At 37.1% G+C, this 20,084-nt stretch overlaps 3 protein-coding genes across 3 annotated transcripts in view; 1 reads left to right on the top strand and 2 right to left on the bottom strand.

Annotated features, from left to right (window-relative positions):
- Positions 1-986: 986 nt before the first annotated feature.
- On the bottom strand, positions 987-1,812 carry uqcr10 (ubiquinol-cytochrome c reductase, complex III subunit X). The gene is made up of 2 exons (XM_074691197.1): positions 1,672-1,812; positions 987-1,490 (listed from the first exon to the last, which is right to left on the bottom strand). The coding sequence occupies exons 1-2, from the start codon at positions 1,810-1,812 to the stop codon at positions 1,440-1,442; spliced, it is 192 nt and encodes a 63-aa protein (XP_074547298.1). The 3' UTR covers positions 987-1,439.
- A 53-nt stretch (positions 1,813-1,865) lies between these two features.
- zmat5 (zinc finger, matrin-type 5) lies at positions 1,866-6,140 on the top strand. Its single transcript, XM_074691196.1, has 6 exons — positions 1,866-2,007; positions 3,961-4,134; positions 4,429-4,491; positions 4,596-4,676; positions 4,934-5,039; positions 5,129-6,140. Exons 2-6 carry the CDS (start codon positions 4,008-4,010, stop codon positions 5,274-5,276), a joined length of 525 nt encoding a protein of 174 aa, XP_074547297.1. The 5' UTR covers positions 1,866-2,007; positions 3,961-4,007; the 3' UTR covers positions 5,277-6,140.
- A 1,068-nt stretch (positions 6,141-7,208) lies between these two features.
- Positions 7,209-20,084, bottom strand: part of cabp7b (calcium binding protein 7b) — a 29,064-nt gene continuing 16,188 nt past the window's right edge. Inside the window, exons 2-5 of the mRNA XM_074689661.1 lie at positions 13,963-14,106; positions 13,762-13,874; positions 11,906-12,053; positions 7,209-11,828 (exon numbers count right to left, since the gene is read on the bottom strand). Of these exons, the coding sequence (XP_074545762.1) occupies positions 11,701-11,828; positions 11,906-12,053; positions 13,762-13,874; positions 13,963-14,106 (533 nt within the window). The 3' untranslated portion in view covers positions 7,209-11,700. The remainder of the gene's footprint in view (positions 11,829-11,905; positions 12,054-13,761; positions 13,875-13,962; positions 14,107-20,084) is intronic.

Raw genomic sequence — 20,084 nt, 5'->3', positions numbered from 1 at the left:
TTTTATGAACTGAAAATCTGATTGAAAAACTTGTTCGGATATTTTTAGAATAAAGATTTTATATGAAACACAAGGGGCCTCTGAGACTCATGCTTAGGGGTCTTGGTAACACTCATTCAATGAAGTTTGAAGTTCTACAACTGAAACTCGCCTAAATTTGAAGCATGGTTTAGGAGACACAATATGAGTTAGTTGTACTTTTGTGTGACTGGAATCAAATCAGGTTTTTTTTTAAGCAACTGGTGGTAGCTATAAAACTAATTGAAATGTAGTGCTTGTTTCTCATAAGGGTACACAGAGTTTGTGTACCCCCTAGAGGCCTAAGGCTCAGGTGCAATATGTGTGCTTGAGTGCATTGCATTTCACAGGCTTTGGCCTAACCTGACCCTGCCAAACACAGCTGTCCTCAAAGCATTGTTTTCTTCATTGAGGGTGCCGGCGCAGATGCTGTCTTATGGCTTATGTCAGAAGTCTAAAGTAATCACTTTATTTTTACAGATACTATATAAGGGTATCATCTTCTGTGTGTTTTTTACTTTGAAACTGCTTGCTGATCTGACAATATATTTTCTCATGTCACTGACAGGTATATATCTATATTTTTCTTTAACTTAGGTTAAATAACAAAAATCTTTGTTATCTAACCTTACAAGTTAACTCAGCTATAACGCTCAATCCTTTTTATATAAAAAAAGAAAGAAGATTTAATTTGTGTATGTATCTTACTTAAGCACTTCTGATATGCAAGGCAATTGAGGACTGAGCTCTTTGCAATACACAGTGTAAGAAATCAGCCACTCTTGAGCCAAAACTGAAAGTTAATAGTGTATGAGCTTTAACTGAAAACACAGGAGGTGCACAGTTGCCAATACCGAGTTAAACAATAAAGAAACAGGTTGATGAGGTAATGTACCTATATTTGATTTGATAAACATCAAAGCACAAAGAAACATCATAGCAGAACTGACCAACAGATGATGTCTGCCAACCTGTCAGCGCTGTTTTGTAATGGTCGAAATATCTCTATTGTTTTTACAGTATTAGCGCAGATAATTACACTTATCAAATTGAAGTGTAGACTTAGAATGACAGCTTTCTGTGATATTTGCCACAATGTGATCAATAAAAGCATTACCACAAACGTAAGACATTACCACACGTTTAATTTAATCATGTACAATCTGAGAAGCATTACAAACATAATAGATGAGAGGGGGACGAGGTGACGGGAACCATTGCTCCATCTTGACGGTCGTCTGGACTGGACAGTGAATCAGCTCCCACAGGTCCTCAAGTAGCCGCTGGCAACCCTGGGCCTGATTTAGGGCACATTGTCCATGATGACTGATGTTTGATTCCGGTGTGAAGTCCGGGGAGAATGGGTTAAGGAAGTGTGACAACAGATGCACTTCAGCCTTGGATAACCCCGAAACCGCGTCCTATTCCTCATCTTTCTCCTCGTAATTGTGTTGGATGTGTTTCCAGAGTTTCTAGAATAAGTCACAATGTTTTATAAACTTCACAATTTTAACAGATAACTTGACTGACCTGAATTATTAAGAGGTTTATGAGGCACGCTAACTGTTAGCACAGCTATGGTTAGCGCGGCTTCGCCCTCTGCTTACAAGGTCAGTATAAAACGAACATTAAAACCCCAAAGGACAAACTTACCCCCCGGTTCATTTGTTCAAAAATTGTGTCTCCGGCCTGGTCAAAGATTCTCTCAAAGAAGACAGCGCCAACCATGATGGTTATGGCGAAAGTTGATGTTCTCCTGAAGAGCAGATTGTACACGGACTTAGCCAGCGCCATGTTGGTGGGATAATGCGCCTGCGCTGAATGGATGGTGACGCACTATTCTGACGTTTTCACTGTTGACCCAGCAAAGCTTCCGTAAGCGGAGCAATACAGTATGCAGACAGATCAGCATTTGTTTTGAGTTTTTCTAAATTAATTTGCTTCATACTGTTTGGTATCGTTACCGAGGGCATCGCTGTTTTATTAATGGTAAGTGTCCTCTTTGTATTTGAGCTCAACGTACAGTGATGGAAAAGTAGTTAATCTTTAATACCTACAACTAGTATTATCCAACTAGCATGTGAGCTAACAGTCCAGTTTATCACTGCTAAGGGTTTGTTTGTACTGTTATTTGCTATTCTAAGTCTATGAAAGTATTTTTATTAGCATTACATGGTTGCACATTAATAACATCTTTATATTTCCATACAGCACTGTTCTTTGGTGCTTCCTGGTGTTAGTATTCCCTGTGTTGAGAAGGGAGCCTTACCAAGGCATGAAAAAGACAGGCACCTCCTATGTTTAAACAGTAGATGGCAGCAAAAAACGCCACCTAAAATCTCTGTTGTGGCAGCGCGGGTGATGTTTGTCAGTGGGTACCATGCTGGTTCTATCTGTTAAAAAAATCTTTAGAGGCATTTTGTTTGCAGCAGAAGTCCCTAGAAGCATCTTGTGTAACACAAAATACAAATTTAAACAAACTAAATTACACATATAGAATTTCAATAAATAGCTCCCATGGACATCATCAATTTTGTGCAGTCAGATACGACACACACGATATTGAGGTTCTTTGTAGTTGTGCAATGGCGAACAACCCTAACAGCCCTACAGCTTGTTTAAGAACCTTACAACTGATGGAATGATGGAACAAATGATCTCAAATATCTGTGCTTTCCAGGCTGTTATTATGCCACGTGTACATACTTTAAAAAGTTGACTTATACATTAAATGTCTTGTTTATAAAGCTGTTATATTGGCTGTATTGTTGCAAACGTATCAAAACAGATTAAAGTCAGTGGCAAATTGGTCTTATTTGTAAAAAAAAAAAAAAAAAAAAGTAAAATGTAGTTCTATTGGTTTTTGTGTGGGCATATATAAATACTGCTGTGACTTTTTGCTTGTAATGAAAAGGACTGAAATGAAGTCTTGTGCCTTTATTATTTGCTACAAAGACAAACGACATTCAGTGACAAGACAGCCTTTCCTTTTTGTATTCTGAGTTCTTGAATACATTGCCCCAGAGTAAGTCACACCAAGCGATAAACTCCATGCTGCTGAAACAGTCTTAGTTTAGGGAGAGAGAAAGAGAATCACAGCGCATCTTTCTTAATTGCTTTATATACTTATGTATTTATTTATTGTAGCTTTTGAGCTTTGTGCTTCTAACTATTTGCTTTGTTTTTATTTCTTGAATCTCATTGTTTCTCAACCTTTTAACCCTTCCTGTTTTCACCTTATGTGATGTCATACTCTACCTCCTTTTCCGAAAACCCTTCCATTTTGTATTTGTATGCTTAATATGACTGCTTGTCTCTTAAGTCATTCCTGTGACTCTCTTCTGTACTTTAAGCTGTTCAAGTACCATGTGAACATTTTTTTGAAGGTGCTATATGATTAAAGATGTTGTTATTATTGTTTACATTTCGTATAGCAGAGATCTATAAATAGTGGGATGTCTGACTGTCAAGAGATGAGATTTTTGGGGGGTAATTCCTCACTTATTCACTGCTGAGGTTTACAGTTAGACTGTAATCAGAGATTTACCATTGGAAGTAATATTGGACATTAACTCACCACTCATTTAGAATTTCATAAAATAACAAGTTTAAACACATTTTTACTTCACTTTGGTCTACAAGATTACAAAAATTGGGAGAAAGATAATATTATAATAATTCTGGTACCAGACTGTATCACTATTGGCTGGTATTAGTATTGAGACTTAAAAGTTGGATTAGTCCTTCGTCAGATATTGAATCATGACAAAAAATGGTTGAATTGTTTTGAGCTTTGTAGCAACAGTGCCTTTAGTATTCAACTCAACAATTAGAAGATCAATGCCTTTCCATATATTTTCCGGCTGTTCTTAATGTATCAGCTTTCACTTACCGACCGTTTCATTCATAACTGCTTGTTTCTTTTTTTTAACTTCCTTTCAGTGGTTAAAAAAGTGACATTTTGCTGGTTTAAGCTCTAAGCCCTCAACATGGGGAAGAGATACTACTGCGACTACTGTGACCGCTCCTTTCAGGACAACATGCACAACAGGAAGAAACATCTTAACGGTGTTCAGCATCACAGAGCTAAAAAGGCCTGGTACGACCATTTCCGAGGTGAGACTTTCAGTTTGTATTCAGACCTCTGTGAGTGAAATTTAATGGGATGCTTTATTTTTTAATGACACCCAGTGTTTTAGTGTAAATGTGTTTTTCTTGGAGCTAGCGGGTGATCTCATGCATAAGAATTAACTATTTAAAATTCGAAGTCTTGGACCTGTTTTATGAGGTCTTTATTGCAGAATTAAACAGGGTTATATTTCATCGTAGCATCATGGCTGTCTGCATCTTTGTTTATGATGAAAGATGATATAAACAACTATGGATACACATTCATTTTTCTTCTCACAGACTCCTCAGCTATTCTGTATGACGAGCAGGCAAAGAAAGCCTGCAGGAAGTTTCTCCAGAAAGGTAACAGAACAGGGAAGCTGCTCAATTATCGCATCACCAGTACACAAATTTAAATATCTAAAAGTGTTTTTGTTTTCTCTTTTTTTTTTTTTTTTTTTTTGTAGGAATTTGTGATTTTGGTCCGAACTGCCGGTTTTCTCACATGTCAGAGGAGGACATGGATAACTTAAAAAGACAAGTGGAGGGTGAGCTAAGTTGTGAATACACACCACAAACCCCAAATGCTTCACATAATGCACAGAGCATTCATAAATATTGATTTCATGTTATAAACAATTTATTATTATATAGGTCCATATATCTCTAAACTTTGACATACAGAGGAAGATGTGGTTTCTTTATGTAATCCTGAAATAAAATGTCATCAAATGTCTAACGTGCATTAGATCTGGATCACTTTTAATTATCTAAATATTCAGGAGCAAGAGTTTCTCTCTTTCAGATGAACGGCGGCTCAGAGAGGACTCAGATAGTTTCCTGCCTGGGCGAAGTATAGAAGACTGGCTCTCCAGAAGGAGAAAGAAGCAAACTGCCCTCGGCGTCAAAGGGTAATAACTCTGCTCATTTCATGGTCAGCATGGCTAATGGTCATTCCCGATAATTTAAAATTCACCTCTTTAATTATTTATCACTGCAGAGATCTAAAAAACAAAGAAGACAATGAAGACAGCCAAGCAGAATGTGACGTACCTCCACAGCTCCTCTCCATCCCTGACCTTCCACCCTCCCTCTTGCCTCCTCCCACGGGCGGATGGAAAGTCAAAGGGAACACAGAATGGGGCTGAGAGACATTCACTTTGTGGTTCAAATCAGTGTTAAGTGGGTGTTTGACATTCAGAGTTGGAGGAGTGGTATAGAATACATACATTATTGAGCAGTGGTGTCCTTTTCAGATATAAAATAAACAGCCATTTCAGTTTTAAACCTCAACTGAGGCTTAAAATCTGGTTGTAGCTTTCCTTTGAGTAAGAACAAAACACAAATATACAAAAGCAACAAATTATTTCCTCATAAGAAGATCTGTTCATGTTTTATATTTTACTAATTTAAGAAATAGTTTTAAGTTTACAAGCATTAAAACAAATAGAAACCTCTAGAGTTTGGAAAAGCAGCATCAAGCTAATCTGAGATTAGCCCAGTCCACTCACGTAATACAAAATAAGCCTCATAATTGACATTTTGGCATGATGTTGTAGGCAGTGAGACTCTTCAAAGGAAGCTGTTTTGATGTCACGTTGTCTCTGAAGAGATGGGGGATTGCTGAGCAGATGGAAATATTTTTTTTGTCTTATTTTAATCCTCTGCTGTGTCACCGGGGGAATCACTGATCTGACTAAATTTAATTTCTTTCCAAGACACTGGAAAGCACCATTTTTCTTCCTGATTGTAAAGTTGGGAAACTCATGATCTGGGTTACATTCAGTATGTGTGTGTGTTTGTTTTTTTAAGATATGGTCAGAAAGTTTAGAGATCCTTTTTTTATCACTGGGCCTCAATAGATCCCATGGATCAGATGATTTGTTTCTGGTCAACTCTGTGTAAATCTTTCTGACTTGGGGTTTTCTGTTATGTACATACTTGAAACTGTTGAAGTGTCGCTAACAAAGTGTTTGCTGCAGAATGCTGATTAAATTGTGTTTTTCCAACTACTTCATGATCAGACTTTTGCTTTTTTCACTTAAGGGGAACTTAACGCAACTTTTATTTAAAGGTATCAAATGGAAAAACTTTACCCTTTCCATCTTCACCTATCAGTTCTTCTTTAAACTTCCAAAAAGGAATAAAGGCTCTGTGAGGATTTTTTAAGCGAGTTTGAAAAAGTCTTACTTCTAGATGTATGCCTGATTTTTATCCACAACTGAAAATGAGATTATCTGTGCCAAAATTGATTATTTCTAAATTTTTTTTTTTCATCTCATCTGAGGTCCAGAAAAAGTTTCCCAGGAGAACACAAATCTATTTTCAGCACTTAGACCAAAAGTCCTTCTAATGACTTTATGCTGTCCTGCAAATTTAGTAGTGAAGAACAAGATCTGTCCTAATTCTGAGATATGTCCGGTCAGTCACACCTGGACACTAAACTACACTACAAACTGAGTTTTCAAATTTAGTTTGTAGTCACATTTCAAACATTTGTGCTACGTAACTACAAACTGAACCATTACCTTGTCACTTTGTATCCTGTCAAAATTTGTCTTGTACAAAGAAAAGTAGTGAGCTCCTCTCTTCATTCATTTGTTTCAAAAACAAATTAAAAGGAGTCACATTTTCATCTCGTTTGGTGATAATGCTCATGGGAAATGGAGTCTTTAATCTGGAAAACCTCTTGCGTTTCAGAATACTTCTCAATGCCTGTTCAATTAGGAAAGATATATAAAAATAACGACATAGCCATCCTTCAGTCATGTGGTCCTCCTTGTAGTGACCCTGTTACCAGTTCATGCTGAGTGGCACACACTTACTTCACTGCAGCAGTAATTTGTTTTCAATTAATGTTATTCTACTTTTAGACCCTCAATAGTCCTGTTTTTAATCCAAATTTTTTCCTTCATGCACTCTTGAACTTGTCCCAATCCCAACAGCAGCTTGAAACTCGACGTACACACAGTAACATCTTCATGTAAACATAAATCGGTATAGAGAAGCTGCACCTCTCACGTCTCATCCAAACTTTAACACAGAAACACCAACAGCTGCCTCATTTGAGTTCACTCGTTTTTATTGGACTACATGCATCTAGACAACACTTACATAAAGTGTATAACCGATGCAGTAACCTCTACATGTACAGCAGCAGTTACAGAAATCAAACAGTGCTGGTTATTCTTAATCTAGACACTAGAAGAACTTGTAATGTCACAGCAGGATGGTACAACAAAATGTAACTACTAAGACTAGACTTGAAGAAGCGAAAAGATAAGACAGAATTATTTATTTGCAGTCATTTCAATCCAATAATACATTTAGCATCAGATCAGTTTTGTTCGAATGTGATGATTCATTAGAATGGGATTCCCATCTTTCCAACAAAACTTTAAGTTAGGGCACAAGAGCTCAGTTTTTACTCAAAACAAAGGCACACAACAAAAAACCTGCTTTAAAATCTAATTCAGAACAACAATTAAGACATCAGTCAACTTAAATCTTCTCATTGAAATATTCAGAATATTACACATTTGCTTATATGTCTTGAGACGATTCAACTCCATAAATATATTTTACATTCACAACAGACCTAGTGAATATGTTCACACAACGAGGTAATGAGATGCTATTTATACTTTTATTGCCAGAGTAATTCCCACAGTTTTATACTGTTCCTCTTCTGATATAGCTCTGATAAACTTTAAGATAAAAAGAGCAAGAAAAATATAGAGAATCTGATCAAACTTGTCATTTTAAAATGAAAGAACTCTCAAAATAAGCCATAACAAACCAGGAGAGTTAATGTAAGGGCATGATAATAATCGACACACAGAAACTTGTATCTGAAGGTTCAGTCAAGCTGGTTGTTATACGTCAGAAACCTTTTTTTTGTTTTGTTTTTGTTTTATACAAATCATCATGCCTACATTCATAATAAAATCATATAGATTTAATGTCACCTTCAAGTAAGAAAATATAACCATGTCATAGTTTAAGTAATGCGTTGTTTTGGAGGTCCATGTAAAAGACAGAAAACAACCTTTATTATGATATGTTGAATTATTGATCACAGTATACTGCAAGTCTTGTTTTCGTCTGCACACCCACAAATAAAATCACATTTACGTAAAAATGTCAAATACTGAGATTCCTCTTTTTGCAACGATCACTTTACAAATTGCATAATTATTGAATTATTCAAAATTGAATCTTAAACATATAGAACACACATTTATTTCTAGTTTTATGTACATGCAAGCATGAGTGTATGATTATCTCTCATCCTCTCTTATCAGGAATATGTTAAATAGCTACTGTGATGAAACCGAAAAATCATAATGGTTCAGATATTTTTACAGCTGAAACATTAGCACATTTGGCGTCAGTGTTCTACTTTTTTATGACTCATAAGAATCTGTTTTGGTAACATGCCACATAGTCTATTTATTCCTGGGATACTGAATTTAACACCCACCCTTGTATGATATTGCTTTTGTCTGAACGGCTCACTTTAGTTTTGTTTCTTAACATGTCATCTGTAATATAGATGGATGACGTGGCAGCTCCTTAAAAGTGAGGCCAGAACTTGAAGCTCTCGCCATAAAACAGATGTTAAACTAGAAATGTAAAATACTCACCAAATATGCTTTCTGTCATTGTAACCAGCTATTATCATACTTATAGATGGACATGAGTCAATGAATGGTTTATACCCTCAAGTCTCGCTTTGAATCAACAAGACAAACTCTTCTGCTAGAAGCCTCTTCTGTTTTCACCACAAAGATAAATGTGTGCTTTGGTTGGCAGAAAAGACGCAACATCGATACCCCAGCCAGTTCATTGCAGCGTCATTCATTCAGTCATTTTCAGTACCGCTTATCCCGTTCGTTGCAGTGTTTTGGCACCAATTTTTATTAAGCGGTAGGAGTTGTGTCATCCATCTTTACACAGTCAATGTTCCTGAATCTATAGTCATTGACATTTTTAAAACGGGGAAAACAGCTTTTTGTTTGATAATCAATAACAAACTGCTCAACCAAGAAGGCCTAAAAGTAAACCAATTCTTCCTCATTAAACAGACATCTGTAGGAATGGATTCTGGGATTCCTCTGCAGAGGGTCACAGTCTGTTTTCACATTTTCTCCAAACTCGCTCTTTTCCATACTCCTGTTTAGAATCTACCCTTTTAAATCATTTTTATTCATGGTTGTTATGCTGAACATTTTGACACCTTTGTTTTGGTTATATCCTTTAATTTGTCTTTGCCTCATTTCACGAAGCAGAGCCTGGATTTGCTGAATGTCAACATAATACACTACAAAGTATGCGAAGACTAATTTTTGCAGCACCTGAAACCCTATAAAAAGGAGAACAAAGTAAGCAAAAAGAGTACCTGATAAATTTCATGAAACAATTAGCATGTTGTCCTGGATGCTTTTAGCTGTTTCAAAACCAAAGTCCTGTCGTGTTAGCTCTGTGAGGTCCGGTTTACAAACACAAGTGTTTCAGCTAGATGCCAGTGGTAGCTTGGCAAAATGACCTGGCAATGCTGACATGCTAAACTGAGTTTAATGTTTTTATGCTCCCTATCTTTGTTTGGCATGTTAGCATGCTAACATTTGCTAACTGTCACTTAAAGGTACAGTGCATTAAAACAGGAATATTTAGCGATATCTAGCAGTCAGACTGAGACACTCTTGCTCATCTTTGTGCACTCTCTGTATAATTCCCCACTTTACCACCAAAAATATACATCAAGTAGCATTGTTAGCCTAGCGGTTAAAGTGACCTTATTAAAGGTTACACTGTAGGCTGATTTCACCTCTGACCTTGACTATTTGCTCAATGTCAAAAATGCCAAACTATACAACTTAAAAAAAAATAGATTTGTTGTCTTTATTTCACACTAGCTAAATACAAAAAGCATATGCTACCAGTTCTTTGTGCTACAGTAAAAACATAGTGGTAAATGTTTAAAGCCTCTGTGTAGAAACCTGCCAGTGTTGCCACCTCTTCCGTGAGGTAAGTAGCTATTGGCTGCTCTAGAAGTTGCTAAATGATGCATTGCCTATTTTGCATAAATGTAATTGTCATGGATGATGTGGGAGACACAAAAAATAAGTGAAAAAAACAAAGTTAATATGATAAACAAACAAACTTCTGTTGATTCCTCTTTTTTTCTTTCAAATTTCAAAATAAAAACCTTCCCCTTCTATCCAGGCTCAAGACCGGCAAAAGTTTCCCAAAAGAGACACGTGCTTGCTGGGTATGATTACTGCACGTTTTCACATTGGTCTCCAAACTCCAGAAAAAGTCACTGATTTTTTGCTGGTTGCTTTTTGAAAAATTATAGCTAGAGGGGTCTAAAACTTGCTAATTATAGCGAGAATGTCACTAAGTTGGTAACATCGGGAAATAAAGGATTTTTATGTTAAGGTGATTTTATGCCAGTTTAAACACAGTCTCCTTATGTATACTACAATCCATCTCTACCAGTCTATTCTGCTAAATGCCTGAAACTACCACACACTGCACCTTCATCCTCACATTCAGCTGATGGGAAGTGGAGTTTTTTGTTTTCATGCGTGTATTCATGTAACCAAACTAAAGTGCCAAAGAATCATGTAAGTCTACACGGTTAATCCTCAAGCCATGTGCCGGACTAGCTAGCTAGCTAGCAATGCTGACCTAGTCTGTCGTGGATATGTTAGGATATTTCAGAGGATTTGTGAAATTTCTGCTCATATTCAATATTCAGGCAGTCAACAAGGTCAGTACGATCTGATTTCTACAGAAACCATGAAACTTTAGTTATTTAGGTATTGACTGGATTTAAAGCCTGACATTGCTTAAACATGCTAGCTTGCAACTTTCAGTTATGCTAGTTTGTAAACTAGATTGACAAGAATGATACTTCAATTTTTCCATTCAGGAGCTATAACTTGTAGATAAGAATTAATATTTTGTATTTTTAGTTGTATTTTGTGATGATTTGAATCTTAATATCAGATTTTATCTGTGTGTTTGACTTAAGGAGATTCAGTATGAACAATTTGGTTACTCATCTTATATTTTAGTGAGTAATTTAAATCAACCCAAAGCACATTGACACTGTATTCTTGATAATGATTATCTGTACCAGACTCCAAATGGAGGAGCTCTTAGTCACAACATTAATAGTTTCGACAAATTGTACACAGCACAGCAGAAACTACAGCACACACATTGGACGCTTAAACACTGACATCTGCTACAGTCTGCTTTCTAGCAAATGAGCTTTAGAAAAAGTCCCAAATCTAAACCAATGTGACACAACTGTTTGAGAATATGAATCAGCCCTTGATCTCTCTCTGTCTGTATATTCTTCTTTTTGTAACTGTGGTGTGCAGCGACCATACAAAATGTTTCATGACATCATTTCTTCCCTTAGCTCCAGGAGCTGCAAAAGCATGTAAGCACAGGTGTTGAGAACATTTAACAAAACTCAAAGACAATCATAAGATAGTTTTTTTTGGTTGATGTTTGCTTTTCATTGCCCGCCCTTTCACAGCAGGACAGAAATCTTTACTTCATTCCTCTGCGGAGCATTTGATTCGCTGCAATGAGCATTACGCTGATGATGAATGCAATAGCGAAGGCACAAATCAGGCTTTTGCGCACACACGTGTGTTTCTCCTGTTGTGTTGGGCTTGCTGTGAAGAGATGAAAATAAATTAGTGAGTAAATGAAGATTTAAAAGAATGTGCTGAATCATCTTTTTATAACTTACTGTCGATGTCTACGTGAGACTCTGGGCTGTTCAGGTGGCTCTCCTCCGTCATGATGATGTTCTCGATGTCTTTCATGGTGAGGTGATCTCGGAAGGTGTCGTAAAGAAGTCTCTTTAGCTCATCCACGGTCAGCTTCTGCATGTCACACTGACGAAGCAAACAACCACTTTGTTAATGTCCCGTAGTGATGCTAATAAGCTGAGGTCAGCACAGTCACAGCACCGTTTTTATTAAATTAATTTATGCAACTAACTGCAAGGAATGAAGGCACATCTTATGCTCTGTAATTGACAGTGCAGTGTCAGGATTATTTTAAACTTTGGACCCTTTTTTATCAGAAGCTCATTAATGCCAGCAGAAAAAAAAAAGATTAGGGTTAGGCAAGATTTAGAGAAAAAGAAAAGAAGCTTAATTTTCAGTATGAAAAAGCCAGTTACACATGTGGGGCCAAACATAAAAGGGGCATTATCTAAAAAGATCCAAATTCTTAACAAGAAAAAACTACGAGAAAATTATGTGAAAAGAAGTTTGTCTACTTGAACTTCTACCGTGGATATTTTATCCAATATTTGATCTTCATTGCCAAATTTGAAGTGGAATCCATTATTATGACTTACTTTTAAGTCATTAAAATGGAAGCAACTATGACCTAAATTTGAATTTCTGATCACACCTTTGGTCTAATATTACATTTTGGCATTAAATCTCATATGATTTACTGTCTGACTAATTACTACTGTAATTTAGAAATTACCCACTCATAAAATTGATTTTTATTTCTCCTGATTTAACCAAGTATCTCCTTAAAAGCATGTAATGGCAAAATTGCAACTTTTTTATTAAGAAATATGATGTTTTTTCTCATCATTAAAATGTTTTGTACAATACAAAGACTGTGTAAAAATTTTGATTTTTTTTTTAAATCCCAAATATGAAATTACCATCTCAAAGTTTAAATCATTTATTGTTGGGTTATTTTTGAATAATTCAGATTTTTACAAAATTTGACTTACTTTTTCATTATTATGACTTTTTATCCTCTAAAATCAATTCACAATCTCATATTTTTGTCCTTTCTTCTTAATAACGACATCATGAAAATGAAATCTGAAAGTTTTACAGTTTGACCTCAAATTTTGATCTTACTGAATTTTTGACTTTTTACCAAAAAGTCTGATTAACAATAACATATTTTGTTTTTTCATCTCAATGCATTTTTTCCCCTGTAATATAAAATGATCGAATTTTGTTAGAAAATGACTTTTTATCTCTTACATCTATTACTTTTTCTCACATTTGATAAGACGTCAGGAGACATAAAAAATTTTGACTTTATGTTTGATTATTCAGCTTCTTCTATAATGAATCCTTTTTTAACCAATGTTTCATAACTATCACTATACTCAATAATCTCATGTGTTTGACATTAACACATTTTAATTTCTATCTTAAATTTAGACAACTGTTTTATGATACCATCTCTTTATCCCAAATTTAGATCCACTTTGTAGCCATTTTATCCTTGCCTCATAATTTATTCTTTGAATCTCTGATTTTAACCTTTTATCTGTAATTATAACTTTTCTTTTCACAAGTTTCTTTTTTATTACGTAATAATTATTTAACTTTTTTGGATCAAATTCTGATTCATTTATTATTTAAAAAAAAAAGTAATTTATATATTTAGTTATTGCCAGAAATTAGTTTTGATAGTTACATTGTAGTTATGTTGGAAATGACAACAAAGGTGGTATCATACACATATATTTATGAGGATTTCTTTGTATAACTAATAAAGAGAAAGGAACAAGGACCATAGATAAATTTAAAGAAGTAATTTGGTGACAACATTTACCTTCCAAAACACTGAATCAAAGTCTGCTCCATGAAATTTGTCCGGCATCCCAGCTGAGGACAGTTTAGGACCAAGCAACGTGACAAATTCTTCGAAGCCGACCTGACCATCACCTGAGAAAACAAACAGAAACGCGAACATGTTACTGAACTGCTTCTTTTTGTGTAACATGTTGAAGAATAGAGAAAGAAATAAACACACCGTCGATATCCAGTCTTTGGATGATCACCTCCAGCTCCACCTCGTTGGGCATGTAGCCCAGTGAGCGCATGGCCATCCCCAACTCCTGCTTTGAGATGAAGCCATTCCCATCTCGGTCAAACACTTTGAAAGCCTCACGGATCTCTGGAGGAAGAAGGAAGAGGGAAAAAATATGTTAAGTTTTAAGTGGAGAAGACAGCATGCACTATAGATGATGGCAATATGGACTGAAAGACATACATTAACTTCAGTTTAACAGAAAAAAACAAGCGTTTTATGCTTCAGTGTAGGAAAAAAGGTCAAGTCTGCCTGTGGTTAAATGTTTTAGCACCATGAAGTCAGACGAAGGCTGTTGGTAAATGTTTTAGTGCCATGTAGAGATAGGGACTGTAGTTTACGGCCTCAGCATGAAGGAGTGAGACAGAGGCTCTAACTGAGAGCTTAAGCATCATGGGAAGGTCTTACTGCTGCTCACCAACCTGTAATGGAGAGTTTTAGCTCTACAGAGACTTCAAGTTTTTATGTCTTATTTCTGGCAAAATATGACTTATTATGATATTGAAAGACAGAAATTACGCCTGAAATGCTTACAAGGCCTACAAATCTGTTAACAGGGCAGGACATATTTTTTCCATATCAACCCCTAATGGAGAGCATTTTTCTTCAGAAGAAGCAGAGTTTGCTGATGTTTACAAAGTATGTAACACTGCAGAAAACTGACCACCTAACATCTAGTATCAAGAGACAACTAAAGGACAGGTGAGGTTTGACTTTAAAAGTCTGTTTGACTGCACTTAGTGATGAGGAACCACTAAAAGAAAGAAAGAGTTAACAGGAAAAGCACTCGAAGAGCACAGACCTCTGCCACCCATACTGTGATTGTCACCAACATTTAAGTCCTACTTTAATGTTATACTCCCTTTCAGCAGACTGTCTGCTACAATTTGGTGTTAGTTGCAGGTTTGTACGATAATTTGTTACCTGACAGTGTTGAAAATTATGATGACCCAGTACATATTTCATATTCCAGATCTTAGTATCCAGAAGATTACCAGGATCTGGATCGTACTTTTACATCTGTCAGAAATTATGGTGACCTTGTCTTGTATTGTTTTTCAAAGCAATCACACCATTTATTGTGGAGTTATATACACATATGGTGAAAACAGCCCTCTCACAATGATAAAGAATCCTTTAAAGAAATCCTGGATCCAGACGGTGATACGAATCACCTCCAAAATTTAATCACTTCTTCCTTATCTTATTTCAAACATTTACTGAAAGTTTCATCAAGATCCTTTTGTTGACTTATGTTGTTCACAGACAAACAGACGGACAGACAAACTCTCCGAAAAACATAACCTCCTTGGTGGAGGAAATAAACAGTGTTCTTTGCACTTTCAAGGTTAATAAATATAAAAATAAAACCAAATGTGTCCCTCTTTAAAAAGAAGTTTAAAAATCTCTAAAGGGAACAAAAGGAAACAAAAAAGAGACATTTTGATTTAAAAAATAGAACTTAAAAATGAAAATCATACTTTAAAAACAAAATCATCTACCAAGCAGAGCTAATGTAACCTCACTTTTCATTTTACTGATAGACTCTCAAGTTTGAACAGACCACTGCAGAATAACTGCTGCCTGTTGTTGGAATGGACATTATCACAAACAGCTCAGCCCTTTTAGCCGGTAGCTCGTGCTCTATCACTCTCCTGTTCATCTTTCTTCTGCTTTTTTTTTCTTTCTTCTGTCTGACAGGTAGGCTCTAGTGTCCACCATCACTACAAAATTAATCACAGAAATCATTTTCAGGAGAGAAAAACACAGATCTATCTTCTCACTTCTAAACTCTGTCAGCCACCATGGTGTTGTCATAGAGACTTCAGCGTGCCGTAAATCAGTCTGGTCCTGCTTGATCAGATCAGGAAGCTATGAAGTAGCATTTAGAAATAACCTATAATAATGCTGATAATCTCACTGTGGAGTGTGGATTACGATCAGGTATATATCTAGAGGGGAGACTTTGTCAAGATCAGTTTGAAACTCCTCACAGCCCCTTTAAGTTATCACGTCAGCTCTATGAGAATGGACTCTACTATTTATGGGTATATCTGTATGAATATAAAGCATAAACAAAGTAAATGCGCTGCATTAGATTAATAGAGTGAATAAACACCAGATAGTCAGGCCTGTTCCTTTAAGACTCCTAATTTGTTATAGATGTAAACAAACAGACACCTTCAGGGTCGACACCTGTACCAGTGTTAATACAATCGACTGAGACGGAAGGCAGCGAGCACGCTCATATGTTCATAATGAACAGCACCTTTTTTTTTTTTTAAATAAATAATCCATAAACATCACCATTTGGCTCCTGTCCTCACCCTGCATCACAGTATTCTGTTTGAAGTGCTAAAAAGAGCAGTTGCACATCAAAGGCAGAGACGCATGGCGCTTTCTTTCTGATGTAGATCCTCAAACATATACACAGGAGTCCTTAATGGCTGCTCAGTAGTCATGTATGGTTTGATAAAACAAGATTAAAACAACGATTACCAGCAGGACATGAAAACAGCTAGCTTGGTATTCAGGAGTCTATGTCAACACGTTATGTTTTATTATTACGGCCAAATTAAGAGTCTGTCAGGAGCATTATTTCGACTTCATCGAGCGTGTAATTATACTGAGTGCCTCCATAAATGACTCATAAACAAATTTAAATGCAAGAATGTGATTGAGAAAACACCACCTGTAATTTGCATGCAAGCCCATGAGTGGACAAGCCCACATCATCCATCTTGTGCATCCTATGAATGACTGACAGCGTACAACACAAAGGCCCACAGAGGCTTTTAACAGCCTTGTGAGAAAACAGGAGCAAATGCAGCAAAAGGGGCCGTGATTCAGAGCATTTACCCTGGGCCTCCTAAACTGAGCGAGTGACACAGTCTGCTCCGAGCCTTGACATGTAAGACACAACATATTTGTCTAAATTACAGCCAGCAGTGCTGCTCCAGTTTTGTTATCTTCCTCCAGCTCCACCCTAGATTCAATGTCATGACCCCCGGTGCCAGCAACAAATAACGAATTCTCTGAGAGAGCCGAGAAGTGGCTGGACTACTGATTTTTCCACACGGTGAGGAGTGAATATTTAAAAAATGTACACAGGGCTGGATGTATCACGTCTCTGAACAAAAAGTAGAATCCAGTTGGTGTGCTGCTTCTTAAAAACAGAGTGAGAGTAAATGGCTTTCCTAACTTAGATGTTTGTGGTTTTACCAAGTCATTATTCTTCATCGTACTGCCCTTTAAAGGCTCTGTGAGGACGATCAGTTCTTGCATGAATCTGTAGAGTTTTTCAAGGCTAAAGACTACAATTCTCATGAGCCCCATTACCCTCAGTTGTAAGGACATGACTCTTGCCAAGATGTATGTTTGTTTTGGAGAATAGATTTTCTGCTTAATACTACTTTTCATCTTTCAAGACATTTTACAGGATGCAAAGTGACAAGGTAATGTTTTTTTTCATAAAGTAGCTTTATTGTTTGAAACATGGCAAAAAGAAAACTTTTTAAACTCACTGTTACGGGTACCGTGCTTTGCTTAGAGCTACTAAAGCCCCATTTCCACCAAGCAGTCCAGTTTAGATCAGTACAGTTTGGTACGGGCTGGATGGGTTAAGAGTGATCCTGTTTGCATTTCCACAGCCAACTGTGCCCCCTTGTGGTAGGTGGCGTGTAAACCAGATGCCGAAAGCCACGTCAGTTAAACCAGTGGTCGCCAACCTTAATGCCAGACAATATTTTCACGGACCAGATCTTCTTCTGGGGCTTTTACCCTGCCCAAAGAAACTTTCCAAAGATGTTTGGTTTTTTTTGTCCATTTTGCTAGCTAGGGGGTTTGGCATCAAGATTGTGTCATAGACGGGTATGAAAGAGGGAATCTGGTCATTTTCCAAAACAAAACATTGTTCAGAATCAGATCATAAACTAAACTAAAATAATTTCAGTTGAGTATTTTTTATGTGCGGCCTGGTACCAACTAGCCCACGGACCAGTACCGGTCCGCGGCTGGGGGGTTGGGAACCAGTTACACAATAGCACGACGCCATTGCAGTGCGACTGTTTACCCCGCCAGCCGACAAAGAAGAAAAGCGTGACACCATAAACAAGAAGCAAATGTGGGACGGCTTGTCTTTGTTATTTGGGGATCCGTCCCAGGACCAGTCTGATGAAACGCCACAAAACGCAGTACCAAGACGAACTGAACTAAACCACTTGTTGGAAACAGAGCTTAACAGCAGGGTGTTCTAGGACTTGTCCTTAATGTGTAGTGGGCCTTATGTTCTACCAGCTACATCTACTAACTACAACAGTGATATCAGACCTATGGCCTACAGCTTTCAAGATCACGTGAGGTCGCCACAAAAACTGCTCCCCCTGGTGGCTGGCTGCAGCATAGTACACCTCGTAGAAATGTTTCTCATGACTGACTGTCGATTGATTTGAGGATATTATTTGGCTGCCCTGTATTCAAGACCTCTTTTTTCTGAAAAGTTTCATTTTCATTAGTCTTAGAGGTTAAAAATGAGGCTTTATGTCACGTTTCATTATGACTGACAGCTGCCATTCTTGTGTATTTTTGGGGAGATTGTAGATATGTCAGGAGGGAGCGCCAAGAAGAGATTAGACTCTAAAAAGAAAAAGATATATGTTTATTTTTTGGCACTTGGCTCCACTCAGATTCTCTCTGAGTCCCTTATAGCCTTTACTGTGCAGACTCTGACCGCACAATGGCTGCACCTGTGACAGGAGTATTTTGGCTTCAAAACCGTACAATGGTAAAAGGCAGAGCCACACTATCTACTCTATATGCAGTCTATGCCTGCCACTTGATATCAAGCCCTGTCAGGACCGGGGTAGAAATATCTGACTTTCAAGTTGACCCTGAATGCAGCATAATCAGTGCGTGAACCCAGGCAAAAAAAAATACAAAACAACAATCATTATTTCTTTTGAGTTTAAGGGGAATCACACCTATCTCATATTCAAAGTTCTCTCTTAAGCATTATTCAACCGAACATGTGGAGCTGTATGCTAAGTACAAGGGAGATGAATGGACACAATGATCTGCACAGCTAAAGAAAGAGCTGTCAAAACAGACTCAGTGATGTCCATCATCACACCATACTGAGGGTTTCAACTACCACCTCCCTCAGCAAATGTGGCCCAGATGTCTTAGCAGAAACACTCTCAGGTGTCTGACTGCAAGTAGGAAAAAAGACGGATTCTGCTTCTCACTGCTAAACTTTGCTGAACATTGTAGTGGGACTTAAAGTTGACATGCTGTAAATGGATACTTGTTCTTCCAAGAAAATCAGACCCATCCATGGATACTAAGTAATACTGTTTAGAAGTAATCAGTTTTCACGCTGATAATCTCATTTCAAATTGTGGATTATAAACAGGCAAATACATAGGAATGAGATAATTTCCAGATCACTTGTAGAACTGTGACAGGGGCCTTTGAGCAGCCAGTTGATTGTATACCTGCATACCATATGCATTAAGTAGACACTAAACAACAAACCATGCGATGCTTTGCAGTGCAAAACAGAAACTGTGTTAACAAGATTGATCAGTATTAGGTACATTTATTGCACAAACCTGCAAAATTAAAGCATAAAACAAATGTATTCATGTATTGTAAAATATGACAACAGAACCACTAGAAAAAAAAAAACAACACTGATCAAACTGAGCATTTGAAATCTGCATAAGACATTCAACCGCTCCACCCTGTTCCAACATGACTTCTCAATCAGAAAATCTACGTAACCTCACACCACCTCATGGGTTCACCCGCTCCTTTATCTGAAGCCAGAAGCAGGCCGAGGAACTCCCTGCGCTGTACACACACCATCTTTTTAATTAATCCAACATTTCCCCTGCAGCAGCAGAATAATCACGGCCTGTGTGAATGAACTTTTACACCTCTTTCTGCTGACAGGAGGAGTTTCAGAGCATTTACAAATATGAACTCATTTAACGGTATTTAGCACCTCATTAATATTGGTGTTAAGCATCTTCGCGCTGTCAGTGACTGAGTTGCTGTGACACAGC

Source organism: Halichoeres trimaculatus, unplaced genomic scaffold (assembly GCF_033239565.1).
Source record: "Halichoeres trimaculatus isolate MK-OKI-2021-1 unplaced genomic scaffold, fHalTri1.1 fHalTri1_scaffold_16, whole genome shotgun sequence".
Lineage (NCBI taxonomy): Eukaryota > Metazoa > Chordata > Actinopteri > Labriformes > Labridae > Halichoeres > Halichoeres trimaculatus.
Note: the sequence above shows the minus strand (reverse complement) of the source record. Positions and strands in the feature narration are given on the sequence as shown.